The sequence below is a fragment of the Thamnophis sirtalis genome, unplaced genomic scaffold (genome assembly GCF_051295495.1).
Source record: "Thamnophis sirtalis isolate CommonGarterSnake01/CBP01778 unplaced genomic scaffold, rThaSir2_p1.2 scaffold_3, whole genome shotgun sequence".
In the NCBI taxonomy this organism is placed as follows: domain Eukaryota; kingdom Metazoa; phylum Chordata; class Lepidosauria; order Squamata; family Natricidae; genus Thamnophis; species Thamnophis sirtalis.
Genome location: NW_028261383.1, coordinates 71608024 through 71634692, shown reverse-complemented (window position 1 = coordinate 71634692; position 26669 = coordinate 71608024). Strand labels below are relative to the sequence as shown.

Sequence of the window (26669 nt, the reverse complement as noted above, 5' to 3'; positions counted from 1 at the left end):
TGAAACTATGACAGCTACTGAGAAAAAATGTATGTAGCTTTCTCAGTACATTAATGAAATGCAATCAGCATGCAAAGCAAAACGCAGACCATTTTCACCTAGTGACTTTTTGCAAAAAATAAAAACTTATCTTAAGCTCTTCGTTTTTGAAGTGACATGAAAGGCAATGCTTTAGTTTATCTCTTACCTTCAGAGCAAGCTTACTGATTGTTTACTCTTATCACTTCAAGCCAGAAACTTGAAAAGATTGCTAGACACTTCAGCAGCACAAACTATTAAATTCCTGATTTGACAGGAGGTGGAGATTTGTTATTTCCATTTAAACTGCTTTCATTTCCAAATGCAATCCCATTTAAACTTAAAGGTTTTGATTGAAGCCTGAGGATCAAAAGGAAAGAAGGAAAAGAATGTTAGATTTAACTTGAATTGGTAGCTATAAATAACAGTTACATTTAATTGCTTTTTCCTTCCCTTGTACTCAGACCAAGTGGGATTATCTGTCTTCTTCTGTGTTCATAATAAGACTTTGTATGTTTCACTCTATCATCACGGTCATGATCCAAAAGAAGGGAGTATCTGTAGCTCTGGGATGAATCCTTGGGTTCTCTGAACTTGCTCACTCCCTTCAGATGTTTCATAACCCAGCTAGGTAATCTCTTCAGTCATGATTGTTCAAAAAAAAATCTTTCAATAATTATCCACCCCATTCTTTAGGCAGGTAGTATAGTAATGGTCTATTATTTCAAATAATAAATGCATTGTTGTTACTTTTAAAATTTGGGCTGGAATATCACATGTGACATAGCTGCATTTTCTTTGGCAGCAAACATGTAACTATTACAACCAAAAAAAAATAAAAATAAACCCTTCCTTTTTACAAGCCTATTCGGGGTAGAGTTGAGGTGACTGGATGAAGCTGAATGTTCACTAGCTGGATGCCCTTCCTGATGCCTATGCTGAGTTCACAGGAAATGTTTTTTTTTTCCTTTGTACCCTAAGAGGAAAACATCGGCTGCTACCCTAGGAGTGAACACTCTACTTACAAGTGGGAGGCAAGCATCTTCACTATTAGGCCACAACACCACTCTATTACAACCAATAGATTGCCCTATCACAGAAGAACAGATTAAATCACATGTAATGAGCAGCCCAGCCCATAATGTAGATTCACCTTTTGTCTACCCCCTGGCTAATATGGACCTGGGAAAGAGGACCATAATTTTATCAAACAATTTTACCAAAGTCATGCCAATTGGCTACAAGACCTAATAAATGCAATTCTGTCCTCAAATTGATGAAATCATCTCCAACTAGCCATCCTAACTTCTGCCCTGCCAGTCTGTTCCCATTAGAGCAGGGGGTCTCCAAACTTGGCAACTTTAAGACTTGTGGACTTCAACTTCCAGAACTTCCCAGTCAGCCATGGTGGCTGGGGAATTCTTGGAGTTGAAATCCACAAGATGCCAAGTTTGGAGAGCCATGGGTTCGAGCATCAGCTATTAGATAAATTCTCATATTGGAACAAATGTTATTCTCTGTAAGAAAAATGTCTTGATTTTCTAGTACCTCCTAAGGTATAAATGGATCTTGGCTCCTATTCACTTTTTATTATACCATTCCTGGTATTATGAATAATAGTAAAGTCTTCCCCATCCCCTGCCCCGGCGACAGCAGATCACCTGAGCCATTTAATGGGCTCCATCCCGCTCTGGGTTCCCCAGGACCGCTGGCAGAACCAGGTCTTCAGCTAATGTGTTGTATCTTATGATTCTTGATGAATGCATTTTTTTTTCTTTTTAAGTACACTGAGAGTAAACATATGCACCAAAGTACACATATGCACCAAAGACAATCACACTTGGCCAATAATTAATTCTAACTCTAACTAACTCTAAAGAAAATAAAGGAAAAATTTACAGAAACATCAATGAATCACAATTTGATTTACATATATTGATATATTTTGCAATATATTGGCTTTCATCTCAGTCATTTTGCTTAAATAGGAAATAGGAAAAAGCAAATAGAACATTAAACATAAAGAAGCAGATATCTAAAGCAACCTATAAGCAGTCTCTTAAACTCGTACGTATATGTACTTCGTGAATGAAAGAGTATGTGAATTGTTGCTACTAGCCCTATACTGAGCTGGGCGGAAGACTTGATACTTTAGCTCTTCTTTCTCTTGAGATCCCAGTTTGTGAAGTGGTCCCATTCCTTATTATGCAGAAAAATGCTTCAGTGCCACAGATAAATTCTTAAAACAAAGCTAGGCAGAGTAACTGTGAATAATCTTATGCATGCTTAGCCAACAGAAAAACCAATTAAAGGGATACGGAAGATAACAGCCTTCAAATATGTCACACAGAAGACGAAGGGGACTTATTCTTCATTCCCCCTGACAGCAGAAGCAGAGCCAGGGTGTGAAAACTACAGAAAGAAGATTTCTGTTAAACTTCAAAAGTAACTATCTGATTATATGAGGTCTCAGCCAGCAAAAGCAATAGCTACTCTTCCTCTCTAGAGGTCTTCAAAGAAAGGATTGGATAATTATTTGCATCCTGCTCAAAGAAAGAATGGATTAGATTATTTCTATGATCGCCTGCAACTCTGTGATTCCAACAACATTGTCAAGTAAACTCCAAATGCCAGTTTTTATTGAGAGCCACTTTGGTCTGGTTGTTAAGACACCAAGCAGAAAGCTGTGATTTTTTGTCTTGTTTTAGGCATCAAAACCAGCTGGATAACTTTGGGCGGGTCACACTTTCTTTCAGCCCAATTCATCTGTCCCAACTCACCTCACCTCAATGAGTTGTTGTGGGCAAAATAGGAGGAAGGAATATACATGCATGTTTTCTGCCTTGAGTTATTTATAAAAATAATAAAGGCAAAAAATAAATAAAACAACAAATGAAGTTCACAAACCGAAAGAGTTACATATGTTCAGTTCTAAATGAGCTCAGAAAACTGGTTCTTGTAAAATACGGTCACATGACTGTAGAATGCTAAAAATGGCTATAAATGCAGCCATGATGCTGAGCACCTGAAGTTCGGTCACATGATCTTGAAGGGAACCCAACTATCAAAACTTTGAATCCGGCTCATAAGTTTCCTTTTTTAGGTTGAATGTAATTTTGAAGACTGTCTGTAAAGGTACAATTTTCAAGCCATTGCATTTGAATATTTTACTTTCATCAAATCAAATATTTTCTATTCATTTGGAGGAATAATAATATTATTATTTATCAAATATTAGTACAATATTCCTCTGCGAGAACAAATACTTCCTTAACATGAACAAAACATTGACACTTGATTCTCAATCTTTCTGCAAATTTTGTGTATTTGTCTCTGTAGGTGCTACTGGCCCAGATGCAAAGACACACTCACACAATCATAATCATACAACAGAAAGATTGAGAAATCTGGACTACAAAAGTCAAAATAAACACTAGATACCAAAGAATTATATAAAAAGAGTCACCTTTCAGAGTGAGATGGGATGCATATAAATTTGTTCAATAAATAACATAAAAATCGTATTCTCTAATTCTTTGCTGTCCATTGAATGTCTGTCAGGATCTCATAATCTTAATCGATGGACTGGAAGCAGTCTGAGTAACAAAGTTGTTGAAGAGATATGATGATAGAGCCCAGATTAATTTCTACTAGAAGTCAGAGAAAAATATTTGAAGTTTAGGACACAAAGTATTTGAAATGTTTTGAAATCTAAAATATAAACAAATAAATTTTGTATTGCTTAGGCAATAAAGACCTTTTGGTGGCTCTCAAAATATGCAAAAATAAGTGCTGTGTTCAGTCAAATTATTCTACTTTCCCCAATGGATTCTTGCCATGGACATTGGAAATGTTACATAACAATGTTGCACTTCTTCTTACCGGACCTGGCATGAATTCAAAGAAGATTCTGCATTTCTATCATGACAATTGGACTGTGGGCTTTGGATATTTACAAGATGTTGCACTTGGTTCTCCAAAAACCTTGGTGGGTGAAGGTTCAGTGGTGTTCTTTATGAATTAACCATTCTATGGTTATTTCCTATTTTTATGACAATTTTCCAAAATTATGTAATGTTTTTAAATTAATAGACTGCTCAGTTATGTAGCTTTTCCATCTTCACGGATTGCTCAAGCACTTGACTTCAAATCATGTCTAACAATTCACTGCATATTTCTATTTTCCTTCTTTTAGCTTTCTCAAGTAGACATAGCAATTAACTAAGAGTAGTGGTTAGTAGATACGGTTGCAAAATAAGACAGAAAATAAAGCTATATTTATCTCTGGCTTCCTACCAGGCTTAATTACAATCAACTGTCAAAATTGTTAACCCTCTTACTCAGAAATTGGCAAGTTTGATAGAAAATTCTCAGATGTAACTCTACCTGGATGCCATGAACCAGTTAATGAAGTTGTATCCAGACTGTTTGTCTAGATTTTTGCTCTAGCTTTATTTTTTATATTTTTTTTTCTTCCCTCCCACATGAATTCAAAGCTTTGATTGCCTAGATCAGGGATGTCAAACTCACGTCATCACGGCAGCGTCACGTAACATATTGGGACTTTTTCCCTCTTCGCTATACCAGGCATGGACATTGGCATGACCAACGTGTGACACATCCAGCCCGTGGGCTGGGAGTTTGCCAGCATTGGCCTAGATAGTATCCTGATAGTTTCCTGTCTTGCCAGCTTCATTTCTTAAATTTGTGATACCTAAGAGCCTTTTCTGTAGTTTTTTGTGGTTTTTAGTGGCCTACTTAGTAATTATTGAATGGTCTAATCTAGCTACATGATAGGTACCATGGCAAATCCTAGTTGCTAAAAAATGTCATTTTGCGCATATATATCACTACTTCCATTCTCTGTCCTTCGGCTCGTCACAAGAGACCATCCAAACCAATATTTTTACTGTTGCCTTTTTGTTACATTTTGTTGTATTTGTGTTGATAAATAAATAAAGGGAGACTAGTATAGATCTATTTCAAGCTATTTAGCTCTCATCAGCTAGCCATACCCTTACTGGGATTTGAACCTGGGCTATATTACATACTAGGCAGACATCTTAGCCATTAGGCCACAGGCTCTTATCCGTTATCAGCCAAGCCAGGGTGAAAGGTATCTATTAGGTTTTTACAACCCCTGGTATGCCCAAATATGGGAGGAAGATCACTACTTCCATTCTCTGTCCTTCAGCTCGTCACAAGAGACCATCCAGGCAGAAACCCAATATTTTTACTATTGCCTTTTTGTTACATTTTGTTGTATTTGTGCTGATAAATAAATAAAGGGAGACTAGTATGTATGTATGTATGTATGTATGTATGTATGTATGTATGTATGTATGTATATATATATATATATATTTAAAGTCACAACCCCTGGTATGCCCCAATTATGGGAGGAAGCTAACTGCTTCCATTCTCTGTCCATCAGTTCGTCACAAGAGACCATCCAGACAGAAAGCCCAATATTTTACTGTTGCCTTTGTTACATTTGTGTAGTATTTGTGCTGATAAATAAATAAAGGGAGACTAGTATAGATCTATTTCAAGCTATTTAGCTCCCATCAGCTAGCCATATCCTTACTGGGATTCGAACCTGGGCTGTATTGCATATTAGGCAGATGTTTTAACCACTAAGCCACAGGCTCTGATCCGTTATCAGCTAAGCCAGGGAGAAAGGTATATATATACATATATAAAATTTTCTGGTTATAGCAATATATTGATATAAAATAGCAATACCACATATGAAGTTATTATTTTCCTCAATAGATGGCGCTAGAAAATTGCTCATTTCCTATTTCTGGCATGTTTCTGATGTTTTTCAGTGATCTAATCCCCCCTCCCCCCCCCACTCCCTTGGCCTAGAAAGAAAACTCACATTTTTCAAGAGTACTATATTGCATATCTGGGAAAAGGGAGATTTCCTAAGACATATTTCAAATTTTAAGATGGAAAAAGATTTTTTTACAAATATGAATTTGGGAAAACAGTACATTTATAGAGACCATACAATTCATATAAATGCATTCATTCTGATCTATTCTAATTTACTATATCTGCAGGCTTTATTCTTGCTTATAGTATGTTATATGTAAGTAAGATAGGTTTTTGACCATTTCCAGTGAATAAGAAATTGACTTTTCAATTTAAATTATTTTTATTTGTTTTTTGTTGAATTTGATAAGGCAGGGGGGAAATCACATCTGTACATTTACCGAGAGAAATAATGTGTTCATTTCAAAGGGTAATTGGCTTTTCAGAAAGAAATACTGTATAATCTTCTCATGTTCTAACTTTAGCAGTACTCACAAATTCCAGAATAATTTATTCAGATTAGTGGACCAAAATTTTTCAAAAGTTGAGTGGAATTAAAAATGAAATACTGGTAGTTCATCAATTTAACTTAAATCAGTTGTATTTTCATTTACTTTTTGATGTAATAAAAATAATATGGAATTGATCTGATAAATATTGAGTAGGCTAAAATTACCACAGAAGTTACACAGGAAAATAAAATGGGAGATTATAGTAAAATTAGTTCTTTATGAAGTGATTATAATGGATTTCAAAAATCCGTAAAATATTGAAGAGAACAGAGAACTTTTGCAAATCAAATAAGGATCTGAGCTATTGACAATAAGATAACTAAGTTATGAAATAACAAAGGGGGCACAATGGCTCAGCAGTTAAAGAGGCTGAGATCAACTGGAAAACTGAGTTTGAGATCCAAGCACCACATGACTGGGTGAGCTCCGATCCTTGCCTCAGCTCTTGCCCACTTAGCAATTTGAAAACATGCAAATGTGAATAGATAAATAGGTACTACTTCGGTAGGAAAGTTGCAGCGTTCCATGAGTCTCAGCATATAGTCATGGACAGTGCTGGTTCCCTCGGCTAAGAAATGGAGATGAGCACTACCTCTTAGAGTCGGCCATGACTGAAAGGGGAAGCCTTTACCTTTACAATAATGGAAGGCAATGGAAGGCTTGCCTTTACAAATCTTAATCCACGAGATTTCTGCATATAAAATTGTTTTTATTATACAATATAATCTTAATAAAAAGACTGGATGCCAGTAGCTGAATATAGCTGTGGACAAAAAGCATGCATGCTAAATTGTTTTTGCACCCTTTTACTTTATCCAGTAAATTTGAAGTAACTTCTGCAAGAACAATTATTTACATTCATGAAATTTAATAGGTAAATTCTTCAGTCATAAAAAAATACCTTTCAGACGAAACACAATTGCATGCCTTTTCTGAATAAAGGCACAATTACTTGAATTTAGTTACTTCGGTCAGCCCTTTGAAGTAGGCTACATCAAAAAATGGATACTTCAAAAAATATCGGAACGCTATTGATATAGTCTATGAAAACAAAAATTTGAAAACCTGCCAACATTGTTCCTTCTTCCTTCTTATACCAAAGAGAGTTAAGGCATGGTGTTCCTGAGTTTCTCACATTTTCCTGGGATAAGGAAATAATTCCTGGGATTATATTTTAGTAACAGTCACAGCATATTTTCTTCAAGGGGACTGCTATATTGTTCTACAACTTCTTAGTAATTTCTACAGAAGTGCAAGTAAAATATATATTATAATTTGTTTTACAGATTAATGCAGACACGTATGACTGGACATCTGTTCTGATTTCAACTCAACCAAGGATCACTTGTATTGGTAGTTTAACAACTCCATCAATCCTTAGTTTGGTCACCAAGAACCGCAAAACTGCTGTCCACGTGGACTGGTGCTGACGCTTCTCGTCCATCTGCAAGGGCCTCTCCGTCTAAACCTAGAGACATGGCCACAAATGGAACAAAAGTAGCTGATGGGCAAATCTCCACAGAACTCAGTGATGCCTCAATTACTAATGATAAGCCTAAGACTCTAGTAGTGAAGGTGCAGAAGAAAAAAGGAGAACTTCCAGCCAGAGATGTCTGGAAGGGGAAATTTGATTTTCTTATGTCTTGTGTTGGCTATGCAATTGGTTTGGGGAATGTGTGGCGGTTCCCATACCTGTGTGGGAAAAATGGAGGAGGTACATATTTAACTTATTTGTGCTGATTATATTTGATTAGAATTCAAAGCCTTCTTTGATGAATATAGGGTCACATGATGATACAAGAGACACATGATTAATATAGTGTATCTTAACATAAGTATCAAAATGTATGACAGGATTTTTAGCAAAATTGCCCAAATAAATTTTACACTTGAAATGCTACTGCAGTTGTTCCACCTCTTGTTATCTTGTTCCTAACAGGTGATCATTTCATTTTTCCTATTTGCAAAAGTATTTAGTAAGATTGGCTTGTGCAGAACTTGTGGCCCTTCCTGGAGAACAAGCCTTTTGAAAACTTATATCTTTGTCACCTCTTTCATCAATTATTGCAGTGTATTCTCTTGGGGCTACAGTTGACATAAAATACTGGCGGGGCAGCGCTAATACAGGCATATAACACTAGTATTGTGACCTTTGGAATGGTTACCAGTTGACTTCCAGGTACCATTCAGAGATGGATAGGCCAGATGACATGACAGTCAGGTACTGCATCAGCTGTCTGGTTCCAACTCTTGCATAGTGATGTTGAAAGAGTACCTGCATTGAGAAGACTTGGAAGGGTAGAAACCAGGGCATTTCAGTAGTAGCCTTAATTTCATGGCATACCCTTCTCTCATGATGTTTAGAACAGCCTTGAAAACAGTTCTGTCTAAAGGAGCTTTTAATAGTTGAGGATGTCTCTAACATAGTAATGCATGTAATGATATATTGCCTTTATTAGTTTGTTATATTAGGTTTTTATCCTGTAAATATTTATGAATCCTAAGTGAGCGTAGTAGTGAAAAAATGTAATAAACCAATCAGCAACACTGCACCTTGGATACACAATGGAACAAATTTCCATTACAAACAACAATGTATTTGAATTATTATCTATGTTTACATCTTTTGGAGAGGAATAGAAAGAATACCACCAGTAATCAAAATTACAGTAGCTGTATAATAGTGGCTTTTTTTTAACTCTTTGTCTCCCATATCATGAGGACTACCGTGTTTGTTTCATATAATGATATATAATTATCATGAACAGCAGCTAATTTGTGTCTTGTTTATTCTGGAAGCATCTGCTATAGTCTTTTACCAGAAAGCAAAACTAGCCTGGCAGAACAGATTTCTGAAAATTAGAAATTGTGTGGCTTGAAGTTCCAGGATTAAATTGGGTGGTTGCTCAAAGCTCATTCTCAATATGAGAAAAGCAGTGTCCTTGTGACTGCTAACTACTCCTGTTTTAAACTTTGCTCCACTAGTCTGTATTGAATAAAAACTGGAAGGGAATTCAGATACAAGGTTCAGATACATATATTCTATGTGTAGGGGGAAGTGTTTTTTATGTAGGGGTGAAAGTGTACCACAATCATGTTATTATTTCTAAAGCTAAAGTATATACTTCTAAGCAATGCCTCTCACAGACAAAAACTCAATGGATCTAGAAAAGGCTTATTTTGGTTGCAAGGTGCACAAAATAAAAATAAAAGGAATGCGTTCTCACATTCCATAAGTAAATGGGAAAGGGGAGCAATCCAAATTGTATAAACAATGTTTTTATCTACATTTAATGTTAATGTTCTTTTCCTAATTTTTCTGCCTAGTAATTTTTATTCTTAAGAACCATTTTTGTATCATTTCAGGGGCATTCCTGATTCCTTATTTCCTTACTTTAATTTTTGCGGGAGTTCCCCTGTTTCTTTTGGAATGCTCACTTGGCCAATTCACATCCATTGGAGGTCTTGGAGTCTGGAAACTTGCACCAATGTTCAAAGGTATAATTTTGTATTATATGCATTACTATTAATCCTGAAATGGTCTTGCCAATGTAGGGAATACCAGCTGTCACTGGAAGGAAAAAACATATATTCTGAAACCCTTTAACCCAGCGGCAGGAATGGAGCTGAATTCTTTCTTCCCTTCAGAAGGGGAAGTATTTTGGTATTTCAAGATTTCAAAGAAGTGTTACAAGTTTTCAGCTCCATTGCTGCAGGCTAAGGATTTCCCCTTCATCACATTTGAGAGGAAATGGCTGGCTACCAGGAAGATTTCAGCTCCATGTGAATTTCAGCTCCTGGAAGGCAGCTCTTTCAATCTGCTTAATAACCCAAGAGATTGACTAATGACTGCAACAAGAAGTGTGGGAATTATGGTAATTAAGCAAAGTAATGCCTTGGACATCTTACTTAATGACTATTTCACTGAATGACTGAGTTAATAGTTGAGGACTATCTAGGTCAGGTCTGTCAAACTCGCAGCCCATTGGCTGGATGTGTCACAGGCTGCCCATGTCCATGCCCAGTTTAGTGAAGGGGAAAAAAGTCCTGATACATCATGTGATGCCGGCATGATGACATGAGTTTGACACCCCTGATCTAGACTAGCTATCTATATTAGAGGTTTTTTTTTTAACCTGTTACATGTTATTTGGCTTGTTCATGGAAGTGTCATTGTGAACAAAGTCAGACTAAGATTAAACATGAACAAGAACTAATGACAACCGATACAATAGCCAGCCTTAGAATTAACAATGAAGTTTGTTTGTTTGTTTGTTTATTAAATGCATTTTCACCCCCATTATATCCAACAACTCTGGGCGACTTACAGCACAAAAGTTAGTGAAGTGGTGGATAATGTCTGCATTTTAGGATTGACTATCAACAGAAAAAGAACCAGCAGAAATTGGCACTTGTTTGAGTAACCATGGAAGCCTTGGTAAAAAAATATATTCAGCTGTTGGGATGTATCTATATCTACATCTAATATTATGCAGGCATTAATTTTCCCTTGACACTATATAGAAGTGAAAATTGAACTTGAAGAAGCAAGACAGAAAGAGCATTGATGCTTTTGAACCTTTATGTTGGAGAAGAAACCTGTGTATACCATGGATAGCCCAGAAAACAAGTGAGGTCAAGAGTTCTTACTTGAAGCACAAAGGAGAAAGCTGAAATTATCATATTTCAGATGAATTATGACAGTGGTTCTCAGCCTTTTCTTCACCGCAGGCCCCCTTTCAATATCTTTTGAGGCCATGGACCATAGCCATGGACCACCAAGACTTACACAAGATTTAAGGCACTAGACTGCATTGAGCCTTTGTGGATCCTCTGTGATTACATTGTCCACAGACCACAGGTTGATAACCACTTCATTATGAAAAGACTTTGCTCTCTGGAGATTACTTTAATTCTGGGGAAGATGGGAGGAAAGAGAAGAAGACAATGAAAAATAATATGGATGGACTCAGTTGCAGCAGTGATGGGTAAACCATTATAGGACTCAAAGTATTATGCTGGGCACATAACTTCCAGATAAAATCAATTTGATGGCACCTAATCAATCAGAACAAAGAGGACTTCAATGTAGTCTCTGCCCAAGAATCTCTAATCATTCTTTCAAAACAGCAAATTATTCCCTTTCATTTCTGGTAGTTCATAATATTCTGTCTGCTTTTTTAAAAAAAACCTCCAGACAGACTTCTGTCCACTTTCATGCAATTATTGAATGCCATTTAATAAATATTCATTCCCTCTTATTCTCTTCAGTACATATAATATACTCTCAGTTAATTTATCCAGCTATTTTTGACTCTTTGAACACAAACAGAAGGTGGAGTTTAATATTAAAATGGTTTGGAACGATAATCTAGATCTTCCTGTGTTAAGAGTGGCTATAATATTCAATCTTGATTTAAATATAAATGTCGAAGAAGAAAGTATTTTATCTTATTTAAAGCAGAGTCTTATAAAGGTTTTTTAATAGACATATGCTCCACTGTTAATAATGAATGAATAAATAAATAAACAAAGCAGTGATGTGCCAATTTCTCCTATAGGTGTGGGATTAGCTGCTGCTGTTCTGTCCTTCTGGCTTAACATTTACTACATTGTGATTATTTCCTGGGCCATATATTACTTATATAACTCTTTTACTACAGTAAGTGACCCTTCTTTTATTTTAAAAATAGCTCTTTAAAAACAGCTTGGTTTGATTCATACTGCCTTGAGGTATGTTAAATTATAGACTTAGATCCAAGAATTATATTTCTATCCATTTTAAACCTGTCTATTTCATTGCTTTAGGCTAGATTTAATCAAATATTGTTAATTGCCATGAATGAGTCCAGCTAATCAAATAGTATTACTCTATTAAAATGCTCACAGGGCTAGCAAATATCAGGACAGCATTTAAGATGGGATGGCTAAGTGGAAAATAAACTTCTTAGTCTATCAACTATCTATGGTATACACGCAGGATACCAGTTTATATTTCTAACACAGAGAGAGTCACATGCATGCATGAGTGCGCACGCAAGCACGTACACACACAGAGACTTTTGTGCAATGTATTACTACATTTTCATCTGCTCTTAGTCTGAAAGTCATGCTATTGTATTTCTTCATTCATTTATGTAGTGTCCCAGTGACACTGAAATTTGCTTTCGGCTGCTTCCTGAGAAAGTTCTTATGAGCAACCAAATATAAACTGGCATCCAACATTTACCCTTTTGCTCATGCTAATTTTCCCTGTTGGAAAAGTGAGGGGTAATTCATTGCCTAATGACACCTAGTGAGTCATTTTCTGAGCTGAAATTTGATTAATCCATCAATTTTGGGCTCATACAAAACTGAAAGATAATTTCCCCTTTACAAAGAAGAGTAAATTCAAGTTAAATATATTTTGATGGCATAATCATAGCTAAGTTGTAACAAAATAGTTTGAAATATATATGTTTTAGAAATGATTAGAATAGTAGAACTTTTCCACATTCTCTCTTCAGTGAGTTTATTGCAAAACTGTATTTGTGCACACAAAAAATAGGATGTACCAAACACTTAGGATAAATAGGATATACTCTACTTAATTATCCATTCATTCAATTTGTATGACCATCCATATCTAGGTGCGTAACAATATTTAAAAGCAATATAAAAACCCAAAATAAATTATAAAAAATATCAATACTGATAGAATATTTCTAGCTCAGAGTTGAACTGTGGGGTCCTTGGTGCTCTTTGAGCTTGATGGCTTTCTTGCATACATATCATTCAAAACAATCAAAAAGAATAAAAAGACCAAAGCACCTCATCATCACACATCAACACCCATGCAAGCAGAGATTAACACCAAGATTAGCACTAGACCAACAATCAAGAAGTAAACAATACCTGAATCAAGGAACCATTTAGATTCTAAGAACATTTCCAACAACAGTGACAGGACAAGCAGTTAATATATAAGAATAAAAACAAATCCACTCCCTTCTAGCACTGATGATGTTACTTATTTTGGTTATGAATTATCTGCAAGAGACCTCAAAGAGCACCAAGGACCCCACAAAATTATAGATGTTTATAATTATAAATATTTGTTGACTGTTGAAAATTCTACCTAATTGAGGGTCCACAAAACACAGAATAAGGAATAAAATAAAATCTATTCGATATCTACATAATCAGTCTATAGTTATACCCAACACACATAAAAACACCAAACTTTCATTTTGGCACATGCCCATAAATTATTATGTTTTAAAGTAATGGAGGGATTAATGTTCCAAGTAAAGGAATGCCTTTAAATGATGAAATATTGCAAGAGGCAATGTACTCTGTTTGGCGATGAATGAAGGATGGATGGATGCTCTTCAGTAGCCCCAATTTTTCAGATTACATTATGTGAAATGCAATAGGAAACAGGGAGACAGCATAATTATATATTGTAAATTAGATTATTATAAACAAATCTCCAAATTGCATGCATTGTTCATATTGTTTATTACTCACTATTTGTATATGTTCAGAAAGGTGCATGTCTAATTAGAATTTAACAAAATGTAGAAGAAAAATTTGAGTTTTGGAAAGAAAACGGTCTAGTTCATAGCAAATGTGATGGAAAGTGCATTTGCAGCAGATATATCTAGTGGCTTAGAAATTTGTAACTTTAATTTGGCAAGATTTTTGTCCAATAGATGTAAGCAAATAAAGGTTTTAACTTGACTGGATCCTGCTGTCTCATCTCTGGCTTGACATAACACTGGTGACATAAATGCAGAATGTATTATTGTAGTAATTCATCATTTCATCTTGGTCACTATTATAGAAAAGCAGATAAATCTAAGTTATATTGCTCTATCAAACACTGTTTTTATTCTTCTGTTCCAATTCTCTCTGTTTTTTAAATCAGACTCTTCCATGGAGTCACTGTGATAATCCCTGGAACACAAACCAGTGTTTCTCCAACTACAGCATAGTAAATAACACCAACTTGACAAGTGCTGTTGTGGAATTTTGGGAGTAAGTCAAGAAGTCTACACCTTTTTACTTTCTATGAATGTCCATTGTCACTTTCTCAAAACCAAATAGAATTTAATTTTTTCTATATTTGTTTTCTCTTTTTAGGCGGAATATGCATCAAATGACAGATGGACTGGAAAAACCAGGCCAGATTCGATGGCCATTAGCAATTACTCTGGCAATTGCCTGGGTTTTAGTATATTTCTGTATCTGGAAAGGAGTAGGCTGGACTGGAAAGGTAAGAGAATATAAATCAATGCATTGCAGACTGAATCAGCAAAGGATTGTGAAAAATAGAGATACGGCTTCTCTTGAAGAGATATCCCTTCAAGAGATTTCCATTGTATTTTAAACACTATAATATTTTTTTATATTTATTTTTCACCTATAAACATAACTATTACATATAGGTTGGGTTTATCACTATATACATTGCATTGTGCAAGGGGATACTATTAATATTATTGTAGATACTTAAAATAGTATTGTATCTTTCACATATTTCAAGTCGGCAAACTAGGAACATTATATATTGCATTTCTAAAATCCAATTTTAAATTAATTGAGAGAGAGAGCTTAGCATAACAATTGCTTTCAAGTTATCCTCTTATTCTTTACATTAGGTGGTATATTTCTCTGCCACATATCCATATATCATGTTACTTATCTTGTTCTTCCGTGGAGTAACATTACCTGGAGCAAAAGATGGCATTTTATTTTATGTAACTCCTAAGTTTGAGAAACTTTCAAACTCTGAGGTAAGTGGTGTCACAAATAATTCTGTTGTAATTGTTATTACTGGCAACCCCATGGTTATTTTTCCCACTGTATTCATTATCGACATTCTTTCTAATTTCGAATTACAATATAAACTGCCTACCCTAATCTTATTGGAATGGCTTTATAATTCTTCATTAGGTCTGGCTGGATGCTGCCACACAAATCTTTTTTTCCTATGGTTTGGGTCTTGGCTCACTGATTGCCCTTGGAAGTTACAACACATTCAACAACAATATTTACAGGTAAAACAGTTACCATTCTGTACTAGCCTGATATCCTAGACATTAAAGTTATAGGAAATTGATCCAATTCATAGAGTTTTTTCAGTGGAAAAAACTTTAGTGTAGTTTAAACAGGCGTACATTGTAGGGTTATGCATATTTCTAAAGGAAATTGAGGGAGATTCACCCCTCCAGTTCTTCAACAAGTTAGATTAATTCAAGTCAGTGAAGCCCTTTATCACATCAAATCATTGTGATACATCTTCACTTGGCAAACACTTCATCAGTGCAAGGTCCCTGCAACTTGCACATTCCTATTAGAAAAATCATCCAGTGTCATACATTGCAGATAATCTTCCCTGCCAGAAGGAATGTGAATAAAATATCTGGTTGTTGAAGTAATACACTCCCTCCATCTCTCTCTCTCTCTCTTTTCTCCCAGGGATTCCATCATAGTATGCTGCATAAACTCTTGCACAAGCATGTTCGCCGGTTTTGTTATTTTCTCCATTGTTGGATTTATGTCTTATGTAACCAAACGGCCTATTGAAGAGGTTGCAAAATCAGGTATGTTATTCCCTACTCTGTGTTATTGTTTTAGTGATTTAAAAAAAAGGACAACTGAAGATTTCTAAAGTTTGCTAAGTTCTCCCAAGGGTCTACTGTTCAGCATGTGTCTAACCAGGTAACATTAAACTGACTGACTGTTTAACTGTAGAAACAACAAAATGGACAGGCAGGAACCTACTAGATTGGATAGTAGAGCACCCCAAATTTACTTCAAAATATCCCTTAGATCAGAATCGTTTCTTTGAATACTTCCTTATATAGGAACTGTTTTGCTATTCTGTACTGTACTGATAGTTGAATGGAGTTATAAGAATGAAGACTCAGACTATGAGCAACTTCATGTGTTTATTTTTTATTGTCAACTAGCACCACTTTTATCTACATAAGTGAAACATTGCATGTTTAGCAAAATACACACTTCATACTGACATGTGGCACTCTATCTATCAAACCTCAGAGGCCTGAAAGCAAAATGCCAATCAATTATTCAGTAGGGATTCAAGGATCAACTGGGAAATAATGAAACATCTCAGGAAGGATAGTGTTGAGATTTGGACCGCATACAAACCTAATACAAAAAGAAAATACGATGGTGGATATAATATTGCCCCTTATATGGACCACAAGTAAAGGAGCTAGAAGGAACTTGACTGCTTCCACTGGACAAAGCAGACAGCTTTTACCAACCTAGGACTTGACAGCTCTAAAACAGCATACACTAATCCAGTGTTTCTCAACATTGGCAACTCGGAGATATAAGAACTTCAATTCCAATAATTCTCCATACAACGTGCTCCAGCTCTAACTCCGTCTATTAGCCTGGTGTCCACTCTTATTGGACAGCAATATGTGGAAAAGAGGATCAGTTATTTATCATAAACTATAAAGTTACATAATGACTTACCAGTTGGCTTAAACTAGTGGTCTCCTACCTTGACTTCCCTCACAACTCATTTCTTTTTTTTTTAATATACCCTATTAACTTTTCGTTAAAAAAATATGGCGCATCTTTTTGCCAAATTATTGGGAGAGATAAAACTAAAATATATCAAATTAATAAGTGATACAAAGTCATGCACCAAATAGCACAGTTACTCTTGGAAATTATACTAGTTACAGTTCTGGGTGCAAATTATGATATTTTAGCTACTGTAATACTCATAAATATTATGTAATGAAAATACAGCATTAGGTGGCATATTGCCAACTGAATCCTGAATTAAATGCATATTTAAGTGACAAAAGTGTTAATTACTCGCTGATATATATATATTTAATTTATGTTTGCAAAAGCTCATAAAATGAACATTTTACATAAATTCAGTCAGGGATGAAATGGCACAAGACAAACATAATGTGATAGTGGGATCTCTCATCTGTTATCTATCTCTGATTGCCAGGATTTAACTGTATATCAAGTTTTCTGTTTGATATACAGTTAAATCCTGGATGGAACATGGATTAATGTAGTCAAACAAAAGTTTAGAAATGGATGGAATAAATGCAAAAGATTAAACTGCGGAATATTTTAATTAATAATTGTTTTGGATAACCTGAAACTAACACTGATTATAAAACCAATGATTTGGGACACATAATGCTAAATTATATATTTTTCTTATTAAATTTATATGCTGGCCATCTCACTAACCAAAGCAACTCTGATGATAATGAATGAGGATGCATCAATCTTAGCAAAAACAATAACTTTATGGCTTGGCAATTCTAGTAATAGATAATTGATAATTGATAGATTCCTTGAGGAATGGCTGCTCTTCAAATTAGACAGTACTAAAATAGATTGAACTTTTGAAACTTTAAAAATTGAGCTCTGTAACATTAAGCGTGTTCTGCTTTTGTTTACATTTTCATTTGCATGTCATATGTCTCTTATTTCAATTTTTATCAGTAAAGTTATCATTATATTTTGAAATACACTAAAAAGAATAATAAGGTCAATAAGTTTGTATTGCAAAAGAAAACTTCAGAGACAATGTATTTTCTCTTCCATTACTAGGTCCAGGACTTGCATTTTTAGCTTATCCAGAAGCAGTAACACAACTTCCCATCTCTCCATTGTGGGCAATACTGTTCTTTTCTATGTTGCTTATGCTTGGAATTGACAGTCAGGTAATACAGATGTAGCATTTTTCTTCTTCCTTATATTATTATTCATGGGCCCATTGTATATACTCCATCTCAGTTAATTATTTCTGGGCAATTTATATGACATTTCAAGTAGGACAACCTTTGCCACAGAGGCTACGGGCTGAGAATGAGTGCAGGTGTTCACACTGATGAGAAGTTTAAGAGGCCATTTCCAGAATAATCCACACATACAGTCTGACCTACCATCACAAAAGAACAGCTTCTGCCTCTTTATTAGAAAATTCTGAAAAAAGAGAAAACCTTCAGAGAATTTTCTTGTATCTTTAATTGAAGTGATTTGCCCAGAGAATTAATTACAGAAAAATTAACTCTTTCTGTCTATATTCCTGCAAGACAGGCTGATATAGAACCTTTCTCAAAAAATTACAAAAAGGGGTGAACTGTAGAAACTCTTGTGGGAATGTTACTATGTCATGGCTCCATACCTAGCAGTTTTCATTTGCTAAACTAGGAGTCTCCAACATTTCCAGTTTAGTGTACCAGCAGAAGGGGGGGGGAGAAGAGAGTGAATGTTTCCATGTGAGCGGCAACTTCACACATTTGCACACGCAGCTCCATTTGTACAAGTGGCTCCATGGCCTGGGAGTTGGGAACCCCTGTGCTAAAAACCATTATGAAAAAAAAAAGTTCCCACTATAAAAATCTTATCTACCTCTGGTTTAAAATAGCAAATTCAAAACATACACAGACATAATAAATAAAATTTGATCCAAATACTTTCTTATGGGAATGCAGATGTGAAAAAAAATCTGGCTAATAAATGGCTTCATTTGTTTAAAAGTATTCTTGTTACATCACCCCAAAAAAACTATTGACTATAATTGTTTCTCTATGGAATTTATGCTTTTACCATGAGATGGTATAGTTATAGACGGTTCATAAATATATAAAATATACATATAAGAAATTCATGTAGCTAAACTCCTAACACAATATATATAGAAATAGCTTGTATAAAAAGTCACTGTGGTGGTAAACTGAAGATGCAACAAATATCGATGACTTATAAATCATCATTTTTGTCTTGTATGAAGTGAACAGAACAGAAAGCAAATACATAGGTAAAGATGATGTGAATACCTAAATATATTGAATCCCCTATTTTTTTTAAAAAAAGGATTATATTATTTCCACATGAAAGAAAGGCTACAATTAAAGCTTATGCATGGCTAGATAAAACCAACCACCACCCTTTTATGTTCCAGTGATGACATATGTTCTAAAATATGTCAGCTTCACTAACTCAGCACTTTGGAAATTAAGTAGTTAATATCCTAGGCATTATAATCTGTTAAAACTTCTGAGTCTCATATGCTACTATGGATTTAAAAGTTACAGTTTTATTGACAGAATTGTCATTTTTCTAAATAGCTTTTCTCACTATACAATTTTTACAAGCAAAAGTTCCAGTCGTGGGTTTCAAAAATTGTTTGAACCTACTCTGTGGGTGTGGCCTCCTTTGTGGGAGTGGCTTGCCACCCATGTGACCGATGGGAGTGGCTTGCCACCCATGTGACTGGATATGAAGATGCCGACAACACTTGTCAGAACCACCTTAAATTACCTCACACACAGCACTGGCATGCATAAGAATATGATGTAAACTTGTTTTTTAAAAGGCATCTTTGGTTTGCATTAAAACAACTTCAACACACGCAATGTTCTGATTGTACCACAAATGCAGTAATCATCCTTACCTTTCACAGAGGCACTGAGTTTTATAAATATGAGCATGATAGTGTAGAATAATCATATCCAAGGACCAGTGGTGGGTTTCAAAATTTTTTGGAACCTCTTCTGTAGGTGTGGCCTGCTTTCCGGGTCCACTGGTGGAACCTCTTCTAACCGGTTTGGTAGATTTGACGAACCGGTTCTACCGAATAGGTGCGAATTGGTAGGAACCCACCTCTAAAAAGTTCAATAGATGCAAAACTTCTAATGTCTATTTACAAAGCACACAGGATTGTAAACAATCGCTCCCACTACAACCTAAGCCAGCCCATCTTCTCTCCATAATCACTTCTTCCATAGCATCTGAGCATTTTCTTGCTGATATTTCATGAATGGTAGAATTGTTGAATAATAGAATAGTTGGTTGAGTTAAATGCTTTTAATAAATAAATAGTGTCTTTAAGGTCTCAGTAATGATAGTGGTTCAGCTATTGGCTTTCTTGAAAGTCAGTGAAAATACAAATGAAAAGTATGTTCAGCTAGAAAAGGAGAAATTCCATTGTAGGTGGCCATGTTTGCTTGTCCTTCTCTGATACTGTATACTGCTTGTGTACCCATACAATTGTTAAACTGCCAGGAAGTATTCAAATTAGGTTGTCTCATATAAACTGCTTATATAAGCACAAAATTAAGTATGACAGTTTAAAATTATTAAAATTGTATTCACCAACAATATTGATTATCTGTTAACCCACCTTCTCAACACCTTCTCCCAAGTATTTATAATTTTCAGCTATTTTTCCCTAAGGCAGTAATTGGGCTTTCTCTTCTGAATGCTCTAAATTCAATTGCGCCACTACAAAAGATTAGAAATTGTCCAAAACACTGAAAAACTACAAAGCAGGATTGTCCATGTGAATATCCAGTAAATAGAAAAACTTCCAAGCACAGTAGCACCTGGTTGAGAAGTACCATGGGGGATTAATCAAAGTTTAAATAGATGAAAGTACATATTGTTATCTGTTCCCACATCTAGAAATTTCACTTCTTGATAACCAGAATTGTCCATAGAGATCCTCTTTTATCAATATTAAAATAAAACTTTTATTAAAAATCAATAAAAACTAAGAAGAATAGAAATGACTACACTGCCAAGAGACATTTCCAATAGAAATAAAGTATGTCTCATATCCCAGATTAGAATTATATCCTTATTTTTTTCCAGTTACATGTTAAAGTATGTATAAAAGGTATCCCATAATAAGCTTCTAAGTGGTATGAAAACATTCTTACACTAATTATGAAATAGGCAAACATTCATTTTGGGAGAAACAGGTTAATTGATCAGCTGCAGCACTACAAAATCTAACAGTCTATACTGCTGAAAAGCTTTCCTAATGTCATCCCAAATGGGGAAAAAAATAAGATGAATGTTGGTATACCTAAATCTAATTTTTTGTTTGATTTGTGTGTAACTTCTACTTCCATTTTAGTTCTGTACTGTTGAAGGATTCATAACAGCACTAGTGGATGAATTTCCAAAACTGTTACGCAATCGAAGAGAAATTTTCATTGCTCTTGTGTGCGTTGTGTCATACCTAATAGGACTGTCTAATATTACTCAGGCAAGTCATATTTTGGGAGTTATCTGTCGCAAATTTGATATACTTGCATTTTTTCCTTTGAGTGAAGAGTTAAGAGTTTTATCTATGCTTTTTAGATGCAATTCTTACAACAGAAATCAGGACCAAACAGAAGAATAGTTAAGAAATGGATGAAATCAGCAAGACTTTTGAATTCTAGCAACTCAGGGATATCTTGTAGAAAAGTCTGCAACATTTGCAAAGCTGTTTCCTCACAATACAGAGATCCTCTGGCAATATGGATATTTGGCTAGCCCAGAGTTTGCTAATAGGAGAGATTTAGCTTTTAATATTATCTAAAGAATTTGAGATTAACACAGTGTGGCTGGTTACAGTACATTGAAAAATGTTTTATTCAAACTATACATGTTTCTCAAAGGAAATCCTATTAATCACAGTAGGACTTATTCCCAGGAACAGGACTGCAGCAACAAATATAATCATTCCATTATTAGCCAATAATCTCAGCTAGAAGAATCACATAAAGACTTTGTTGTTGTGAATAATGTAAATTGAGAATAGCATAAATATCAATTTCCTTTATGTTACATAATACAAAGTAAATACTGCTTATAAAATATGGAATGCACAAGTAAATTTACCTTATTTTCATAGACCTGTCCTGTCTATTTGCTTATATTAAAAGCCAGAATCAAGAATTGTGTGTGGAGGAGAATATGCTTATAGAACATTAAGCATCATATAATAGTTATGTAGCAATAGCACTGAGACTTATGTACTGCTTCATAGTGCTTTTACAGCCCTAAGCGGTTTTACAGAGTCAGCCTATTATAAGAGCCAAGGTGGCACAGTGGTTAAATGCAGCACTGCAGGCTACTGCTAGATCAGCAGGTCAGCGGTTCAAATCTCACCGGCTCAGGGTTGACTCAGCCTTCCATCCTTCCGAGGTGGGTAAAATGAGGACCCAGATTGTTGGGGGCAATATGCTGACTCTCTGTAAACCGCTTAGAGAGGCCTGAAAGGCCTATGAAGCGGTATATAAGTCTACTGCTATTACTGCTATTGCTATTGCCCCCAACAATCTGGGTCCTCATTTTACCCACCTTGGAAGGATGGAAGACTGAGTCAACCTTGAGCCAGTGAGATTTGAACTGCCAACTATAGCTAGCAGTCAGCTGAAGTAGTCTGCAATACTGCACTCTAACCATTGTGCAACCTTGGCTCATATAGTTGGTGAATCGAACAAATAGGTGTACATGTAAGAGCTTTCTATGAATAATAAATGAATTATAGCTGTATTACAAAAATAATATGAACAGAACATCAGTGAAAAATAAGCATAAACAGAAGTAGACATATTAGAAAAGAATTTATAACCTGATTATCTCTTTCCCATTGCAGGGTGGGCTCTACGTGTTCAAACTTTTTGACTATTACTCAGCAAGTGGAATGAGTCTTTTATTTCTTGTGTTCTTTGAGTGTATATCCATATCCTGGTGTTACGGTATGTCATGTTTGGTGTTTCATTTGATGAGAGTTCAAGGCAGTTCATGAGAGCTTTTCCAGTCATTTTATTCCTCAAACAATCCTATAAACCAGTCTAAATTTTGAGCGAGAGAAATGTCTGCCCTTATGTCAGTTCAATTATGGTCTATTACAATTGTTAATTTTAATTCTGTTCATCTTCAAACACATTGATATTCTTTGCCCAATACATGAAAATATGTGTATTGCATCCCTCAGGATAATACCTCATGAGATGTATGTGACACTACTATTCTGATGGACAAGCAGCAATCCCATCTTACTAGGGTTCCATTTAAGCCTGCTCTTTCCCACTCCATTCAGACTTTCACAACCTGCAGATGCTAGGAAAGACTGGCCTGAGGTAATGACGTGAAAGCTGGGTACCATCAGCAAATTGATACCTATAATACTGAATTCCAAGTTGCCAGAGGACGTCTCCCAGTAATTTTATGTAAATAGGAGAGGAGAGAAAACAAACCGCACAGCACCCTGCAAAGGAGTAAATATTGGATGATCTCTTTTTCCCAACTATAACCTACTGAGGAAGGAATGGAACCATTGAAACAAATTGTGCTAAATCCCCAATTCCTGCAGATGGTTAGGAGGACACCATTTCAATCATTCACATCCAATTGCTGCAGTTTAATTCTGTCAAAGGGTTCTAATCCAAAAGCCAGATATTTTTATGGTCTTATCAGAGGCCGAAAATTCACAAAGTGCAGTTCTTTTTTCTTCTTCTCCCAAACACTATTTTCAGGGCACTTCCATAAGGACCTATTAACCAAATTTCATACATTTTACCGTTGCATTTGTTTATTTTTCTGTTTTTGTAATATAAATGTATCTTAGAGAAGAAAAAGATGCCTTTGATCTTGTTTATATTCTCTCCAAACAGTCTTCTCATAGACTCCAATATTCAACACCACAGCACCATAGTATTTACAGAAAGACTTTAACCTAAATAACAGTTCCTAATGCTACTGTTTCTAGAATGCTAGACACAAATTGCTGCTCATACTACTATCTGCTGTAAGAAAAATTAGCTATATATTAGATGTTATTTGGACTGCTACTCTTTACTTTGTGCCTTTTTACAAGGCACACATCTTCCATTCCACCAGTGTTAAAAATCAATCCTCCCTTCAATCATGTTCTTTTCAGCAAGATCTTGTTGAAAGGTGCACAGATATCTCCTGGGTAAACATTCAGCTTACTGTATGGATTATCTGGCAACCACTATTATCAGAGTTGCTATAAAGATTCCATAATGTATTGAATCAAGCAGATACACACCCCTCTTATCAAATACATTCATTATTGAAGACAACTAATATTTATTTATTTTGTTTATTTAGGTGTAAACCGCTTTTATGACAATATCCAAGAGATGGTTGGATACAAGCCCTGCATCTGGTGGAAGCTTTGTTGGTCTTTCTTTACTCCAATCATTGTGGCAGTAAGAAATAAAACTATTGTTTTATCATACGAAAGCTAATAATTTACTTTACCATTATGCAAAATGGTATAGTTTTAAATAAACCTCCTTCTGTAATTTTTTAAACTGCAATTTACAGAACGTTCATGTTCAAAATAAATTAACTGAAGGAGGATTTAAGAGAATATCCTTTCTAAAACAATACATCATACTCCATGATTGAATGATTAATGTTTACAGCTCTTGGGAAGTAATTTTGCATTCAACAGAAAAAAAGATGACACCTGGATATTCTCCCCTTAAACGGATGAGGATACATTCATTCATCCTTTAGATATGTACCATAAATGTAGAGGAAGAGTTCATCTCATCTCATCTTTTTTCTTTTTTCCCCCTTTTCCCCCCCCTTTTTTTCTTTTTCTTTCTTTTTCTTTCTTTTTTTGTTTCTGTTATAATTTTGCAACAGTGAGGTTAAAACCCATTTCATTGAATTTAAGTACAATGACAATAAAGATTATACTTATAATTATGCCAAGAGGGGAAAGTTATTTGTGACCATTGTTTCTTCTCATAGACTCCAATATTCAACACCATAGCAGGATTTTAACTGAATTAAGATTTCAAATCTAATTGAATTCAAATTAGCCCATCCTCCTAAAATCTTTGGAACTTCACTAGAGTAAAAAAAAAAAAAGCTTCTTTTTTAAACTGGCATCCACAGGCCAGAAGCATCACATACAGGCCACACCACCCCGGCTCCTCAAAGACAAAATGTGTGACATCACGTGACACAATTGAGTTTGGCACCTGTGGCTTAGATAATAACATATTACTTAATTTACTAGAAATTACTAGAAACATTGGTAAATTTGTTAAAGGAACCAAAAATAGATAGAAAGAAGGTATCTTCATATTCTTCATTTTGTGAACAGATGTTAAAAGATGAAGATGGAAAATTGAACAGAGTTCTCTGTGATGCTATGCTCTGGCTTCCTGCTCCCATTTTACAGTTATAGTGTGTTGATTCTGCACTGCAGAGGTTTGGTCCCCAAAAAATCTGAAATTCCATGGTGTATGATGAATAATGTGAATAGTTCATTGCTATGTTTAACAGAACTATTAGAAGCAAGGAATTTAGGGTCTGCAAATCTAATTCTCTCTTCCTGTTTTTTTCTGCTATGAAATTCTTCCTTTTTTCTTTCTTTTTTCCTTTCCCTTGATTCCATCAATTGATTGGGTGTTTAGAATAATGGGAATAATTGTTGCGAATATGTCCAATTCTCACTATTCAACTCTTTCAAACAAAACACAATATTATATGAACCAGTGTAAATACAGTTTGCATTCTAATTAATATTTTGAAACATTTTGCAGGGTGTGTTTATCTTCAGTGCTGTGCAAATGACTCCTCTCACTTTGGGGAATTATGTTTTCCCCAAATGGGGCCAAGGCGTTGGCTGGTTTATGGCTCTCTCTTCTATGGTGCTGATTCCAGGCTACATGGCATACATGTTCCTTACTTTGAAAGGTTCCTTAAAACAGGTAAGCTGTCTTTCACACAATACCTCAAGATTCTAGATTTAGCAGCCACCAACTTCTATTATCTTTTGAATAATATGAAAGTATAGTCTACCTCTGACAATGTATTCTGGTTAGCTTTTTCTCTTAAGCTAATCTTCTTGACCAAAAAAATAAAAGTAGTGATAAATATGTTTTCTATGACAGTTAAATACATATTTTGTATAAAATTATATTCATATATTCTCTATAAACAGAAAAAAGTCATAACTGGGCTCAAAGTATGTCACAACATAGAATGACTATAGATGTTCATCCAGTTCCTTTCTTTAATAATCAACTTCTGAATATGATCATGCTGATATTGATTTAGAAGTTACTTTTCAATATGTTAAAATAAAACTGTATTCCCATTTTATCCACATAAATAGACTGCAGTTGAATGCTCATTTAACTTAGTCTTGCTCATTTCCTTCTTCATTTGTTGGGATACCTTCCAGCAAACATTTATACAGCCTTTCCTAGTTCTGATAGATAGGAAAGGTAGATTTGAATATTCTCTGCAAATTGATTGTTTCAGATCTCTAGATGATCATCGCCCGTGATGTTTATAAGCAAGGGAAAAAATGTGCCACTTTAAGAACTTTCTTACTGCCGGCCTGATGTTATCTGATGGTCATGCTTTATATAGGATAGTCACCGTAATTCAATTCCTCAAATTTCCATCTCATTGAACTACTCCAGAAAATGATGAGATGTCCAAGATTCTAAGAAGTCCAGAAGAATCAACATTATAGCACTTGGC

At 35.1% G+C, this 26669-nt stretch overlaps 1 protein-coding gene across 1 annotated transcript in view; it reads left to right on the top strand.

The window, feature by feature from the left end:
* SLC6A1 (solute carrier family 6 member 1) overlaps nt 1–26669 on the top strand; it is a 71093-nt gene that overhangs the window by 41328 nt on the left and 3096 nt on the right. The window contains exons 2-14 of the mRNA XM_087709118.1: nt 7637–8064; nt 9717–9848; nt 11912–12012; nt 14260–14369; nt 14475–14607; nt 14993–15127; nt 15288–15391; nt 15813–15937; nt 17958–18070; nt 21274–21405; nt 22786–22888; nt 24267–24367; nt 25721–25888. Coding sequence (XP_087565244.1) covers nt 7827–8064; nt 9717–9848; nt 11912–12012; nt 14260–14369; nt 14475–14607; nt 14993–15127; nt 15288–15391; nt 15813–15937; nt 17958–18070; nt 21274–21405; nt 22786–22888; nt 24267–24367; nt 25721–25888 — 1695 coding nt within the window. The 5' untranslated portion in view covers nt 7637–7826. The remainder of the gene's footprint in view (nt 1–7636; nt 8065–9716; nt 9849–11911; nt 12013–14259; nt 14370–14474; nt 14608–14992; nt 15128–15287; nt 15392–15812; nt 15938–17957; nt 18071–21273; nt 21406–22785; nt 22889–24266; nt 24368–25720; nt 25889–26669) is intronic.